Below are 5,530 nucleotides of genomic sequence, written 5' to 3'. Positions count from 1 at the left end.
GGGAAAAATGAGGAGCTGATACCAATGGCTCAAGTAGAAAGCAAATGTTTTGAGAATGATGATGGCAACAAATGTACAAATGTGCTTGACACACACAATGGATGTATGTATGGATTGTGATGAGTTGTACGAGCCCCCAATAAAATTATTAAAAAAAGAAAGGAAATGCCAGGCAGTTAAAGATTAGTTATTAAAAAAACAAATAACGGTAAATGTGTGTTATATTTTAGAAATATTTTTTTCTATAAAAATTGCAAAAACAATAACCACACACTGGGAAGTAAAAGTGAGAAAAATAAGGTGGAAGAAGTTCCTTTTCTCATGAATCAATACATAATTGCAGTTTTAAGATAAATTGGTCACCTATTAGCTCTTTGTTTACTAGAAATCTCATAGTTACAAAATTAAAATAGTTTTGGGCATTCGGATTTTTTAATTTAGATTCAGATTTTGTAGTTGTATTAGTTTTCTATGGCTTTTAAATGAAGTATCATTAACTAGTGGCTTAAAACAGGAGCCTTCATTATCTCTCAGTTTTCTTGGAGCAGGAATCCAGGCACCGCTTAGCTGGATTTCTCTGCAGAGGGCCTCATACTGAACTAGAGGTGGGACGCCAGGACGATGATCGTGTCTGAAGCTCAGAGACTTCTTTTAAGCTTACTAGTTCTTGATAGAATTCACTTCCTCATGCCGATAGGACTAAAGCATTATAATTCTCAAGCATATTTGACTCTCTTCACATATGGCTGTACTTCTCTCAAGACACATCTGTTTATTCTTTTAGCAGTCAAATGGTATTCTTTGCCAGCACCACTTCTTCAGTCTGTCCAATTTCCACATGAATCAAAAATATCATGGCTTGGGTCAGACATATCTTAGTCCTCTTAGTAACATCCTTGCTTTTGATGCAGCAGATTTACCCAGTGAATTGCTCCATGCACATTGATTTCAGATTCGTACTCCATATAAAGTGGATCAAAATCTTCACACCTGACCAGTATGTAATATCATAATAAATGGAGCAAAGGTTGATGTTGTCAAGGATTTTATCTTACTTGGATTCACATTCAATGCTCATGGAAACAGCATTCAAGAGATCAACAGAAAAGTTGCATTGGGGAAATATGCTGCACACGACCTCTTTAAAGTATTGAAAAGCAAGGATGTTACTTTGAGGGCTAAAGTACATTTGACAAAAACCAGGTCATTTTCAGTTGCTTCATGGATATGAAAGTTGGACATTAAATATAGAGAAGGCAGAAGAAAAATCGATGCATTTTAATTGGGTGCTGGAAAAGAATATTGAAAATACTATGAGGTGCTAAAAGGCCAAACTGATCTCTCTTGGATAGTATAACTAGAGACTTCTTGGAGGCAAGGATGGCGAGACTTTGTCTTACATATTTTGGGCATGTCAGGAGAGACCACTTACTGGAGAAGGACATCATGTATGGTAAAGTGGAGGAGCAGCAAGAAGGAGGAAGGCATTCAGGAAATGGATTGACACAGTACTTCCTACAACAGTGAGCTCAAGCATATGAACAACTGGACCGGGTGGTGTTTCATTCTGTTGTACATAGGTTCTTGATGGGTCAGAACTAACTAGATGGCCCCTAACCACCATCACAGCCCCCGCCAGTTGTTCCAGTCGTGAGGATTTTGGTCTTATATTGAGTGTAATCCATAGTGAAGGCTGCAATCCTTCATCAACAAATGCTTCGAGTTGTCTTCCCTTTTAGCAAGCATGGTTTTGTCATCTGCATATCACAATTTGTTATAAGCCTTCTTCCATTCCTGATACCACATTCTTCTTCATGTAATCCGTCTTCTCTGGTTATTTGCTCAGCTGATTTTAAACCAGGCAGTATTCCTTTGTTCTGCTCACATAACTGCCTCTTGATCCATGTATAGGTTCTTCATGAGTACAATTAAGTATTCTAGTATTCCCATTCTTCTTAAGGGAATACAGTTGGCTATGATCCACAGTCATATGCCCTGACATTGTCAATAAAACACAACAAAACATCTTTTTGGTATTCTCTGCTTTGAGGCAAGATCCTTTTGACACTAGCAATGATAGCTTTTGGTCCATGTCCTCTTCTGAATCAGGCCTGAACATGTGGCCGCTCCCTGTAAATGTACTACTGCAACCCTTTTCACATGGTTGTCAGCAAAAATTTTACTTGCATGTGATATCAGTGATAATTGTTCTAAAATTTTAGCATTTTATTGGGTCACCTTTCTTTGAAATGAGTACAAATATGCATCTTTTCCAGTCAGTTGGCCAAGTAGCTGTCTTCCAAATTGCCTGGCATAGATGTGTGAGTGTTTCCAGTGCTTCATCAGCTGTTGAAACATTTCATTTGGTATTCCATCAATTCTTGGAGCCTTGTTTTTGGTTAATGCTTTCAGTGCAGCTGAAATGTTCTCCTTTAGTAAAAATGGATCTTGTTCATATTGCTACCTCTTGAAATGGTTGAATGCCAACTAGTTCCTTTTGAACAGCGACACTGTGTGTTATTTCCTTCTTCTTTTGATGTTTCCAGTATCATTCAATAGTTTCAGTATACCAAGTTGAGGTTTGAATTTTTTCTTAAATTCTTTCAGTTTAAGGTATACACATCAACTGATAGGGCCTTAATTATACCACCTTTGCCATATAACATTATCCTAATTTGGAGGGCAAAATTCCATTTTTTTTGCCTACATTCAATGGTTGGACACAAGGCTAAAGATATTAATGATTCCTTCTTCAATGAAACAGTGTCTTCTATACTAGGCATTTCTCTAGGCCATGGAAATACAGTGCTTAAAAAACCGAGTTGATTTCTATAGTAAAGTGGTAAGACAAGCAATGAAACACTGGTATAATGTAATTCAGTAAGTGCTGTGATATTCATGTACTCAGAGTGCAATGTGAACATCAGGAGTAAGATGTAAGGAGGGAGGTTTCGTTACAAGTTTATTATTTTTAAGGAAACAATAATCCTACTGTTGTTTAAAAACTATAGTCTTAAAACTATTTTCCTGGGAAGGAAAGTTTGGTATTTAAGTTGATAAAATTATTTTATGACCTTTTCTTTTCTCTTAGATGGTATACCTCAAGTTTACTATTTTGGCCCTTGTGGTAAATACAATGCCATGGTGCTCGAACTGCTGGGACCTAGTTTGGAAGACTTATTTGATTTGTGTGACAGGACATTTTCCCTCAAGACAGTTCTGATGATAGCTATACAACTGGTAAGTAAAGCAGAATGCTTTGGCATTGTTTGAATAACTGGGTGGTTTGGTCATGCACTGATATGCGGGTTAGTCAAAAAGTATTGCCACTGAGGGTTCAGTCCATACATTCCGTATCAGTTTTATCTGGGCGTCTTTGTTGTAGAAGGTGGCTCATCTGCGCAGTCTACCATAGTCCCTATGCGTATACCTTCCAGGTGAAATGATGCTTGCATATGTCCCTGCAATCAGTGGATGTCTGAAAACAAGTTATCTGTAGTATAGTGCTCTTAGTCTCATCAGGATGCCTTCATAAGAAAGGCCAGTCAGTACAGTGGCTTCTGAGGGGTCTGCGTGGTCAGTCAAATTCAAGAGAGAGAGGTCAGATCAGAAGATTTGGGCCACTATTTGTTGGAATTCTAGAGTTATCTTGATTGATTTTCTCAAAGTTGTCAGGATGATAATGGGGACTTATTGTTAAGATGTTTTAAGAAAATGGCATTGTGGAGAAAAAGGTCAGGAAAATGTCACCTAAAATTTTGTTCTTCCATTGCTATAATACACTTACTCATTCTTACAGGGTAGTAAGAGGTCTCCAGTTAGAATTTACTGGATATCCTCATCCCATATACCCTATATCGCCGATCTTTTCCTTCCAGACTTCTTAATGATCCCTAAAGGAATGTTTAAAGGGGACATAATTTGAATTCCTTGAGGTTGCCAAACCTGCCCTTTTAACGTGGTATAAATCGAAGAGCATTGACATCTGCAGAGAATGTTTTGAGAGATAGGCTATGTTAAGAAACAACTGCATGTTTGGATGTTTTGGTTTAGTCGGGGTTTCTATGGTCTTGTACCAATACTTTTGGACTCCTTTACATTCTTATTTTCGTGACATTAGAGTATTGAGGCTACTAAAGGTCCTTTGCTTTTCATATGTTGTCTTGTGCTATGCAGACAAGTTAAAATAGCTCAGTTAAGATGATTTTACTTATATGCAAGACTTACTGTTTCTATAGGATCAGGTTTCTGACTGTGAAAACAGCTTCTAGCACCTTTTTAATGTAGATTACTTTGAAAGAAATGTCTCAGAAACATGCATTTTTAATCTTCACTGTAGATCGTAGTAACTTAAAAAAGGAGAAATAAACTAATAAGTCTTAGTAAATTACTAAGATTTATAGTTTATGAAAAAACAAAACAGAGTGGGTTTAAATCAGCTTTAAATTAAGTCCAGTAGGATTATGCCACAGAAGTTTCTTAAAAATAGTATATCCTTTGACTTGTCAATTCCACTTCTGTACTTCCATGTCCTTTAGAAATTTTCAGATTTCTGCTCCTGCATGTTTTCAATTAAAACTAGGAAGAAAAACCCATAAAAGTAACAAGGTTAGTTTGCATAGGTTATGTATAGTCATAAAATGATATGCAGGATTAAAAATTGTTCTAAAGGAATATTTCATGAATTCAAAAATACTCATATTGGTAATTGGAAAGTGTAAGTCATCAGAGACAATGTACTAAAAGATCCCTAATTTGTTATTAAAGATGCTAAAATGGCCATTGTGACTTTTATATGTATAGTGCATTGTTAATCTTGATTTTATTAAATTATTTCATCTATAATGTTTTATTTTTTGAAAATTTTTACCTCAAGCATTATTTGAGAACTTGTAAAATAGTTTATAAAAATGTATTTAATTCCTATTAGTGACAAATTCCAAAATGAATAGTTATAAGCTCTGTAATAAAGAAAAAATAAAGAAATTATAAAAAAATACTGAAAATTGATTTAAGTATTTTTATTAAATAATTTAGACTCTTAAAGCATTCCAATATAATTGTCAAAGTTGCTTGGTTATTGAACTAATAAGTATACAATGTAACATTATAAATGTGTGTTTATATTTTCAGGTTAAAGAATTTGTGTCAGTAAACCTTTACAATCAGAATTATTAATTGAATCAAGTTTACTCGATTTATGAAATTCAAATACTTTTCAGTGACCGTACTAGTAAAAATTCACTACTATTGAGTTGATTCTGATTCATTGTGACTGTTTATAGGTTTTCTGAGGCTGCAAACATTTATGGGAACAGATAATCCTCTATCACTGCTGATACTATTAGAAGTACAGACGTTTAATCGTAATTGGATATGTGTTTGAGGAACTATATAGTGATATTGATACTTTGAAAGAATTAAATAATTTCAGATGGATTTTCTTGTTTAAGTGGTTTTCATTGTGAAAATTGTCTTTCTTCTGTCATTTTTTTAATGCTATTTGAAATCTAAATATAAACTTATCCTC

General features: G+C 34.9%; 1 protein-coding gene across 1 annotated transcript in view; it reads left to right on the top strand.

The window, feature by feature from the left end:
* The window catches only part of CSNK1G3 (casein kinase 1 gamma 3), a 108,511-nt gene that overhangs the window by 41,865 nt on the left and 61,116 nt on the right, over window positions 1-5,530 (top strand). The window contains exon 4 of the mRNA XM_045285052.1: window positions 3,092-3,240. Coding sequence (XP_045140987.1) covers window positions 3,092-3,240 — 149 coding nt within the window. The remainder of the gene's footprint in view (window positions 1-3,091; window positions 3,241-5,530) is intronic.

This window comes from Echinops telfairi, unplaced genomic scaffold (genome assembly GCF_000313985.2).
Source record: "Echinops telfairi isolate 266 unplaced genomic scaffold, ASM31398v2 ScPeMD7_7469;HRSCAF=8507_1, whole genome shotgun sequence".
Classification (NCBI taxonomy): domain Eukaryota; kingdom Metazoa; phylum Chordata; class Mammalia; order Afrosoricida; family Tenrecidae; genus Echinops; species Echinops telfairi.
Note: the sequence above shows the minus strand (reverse complement) of the source record. Positions and strands in the feature narration are given on the sequence as shown.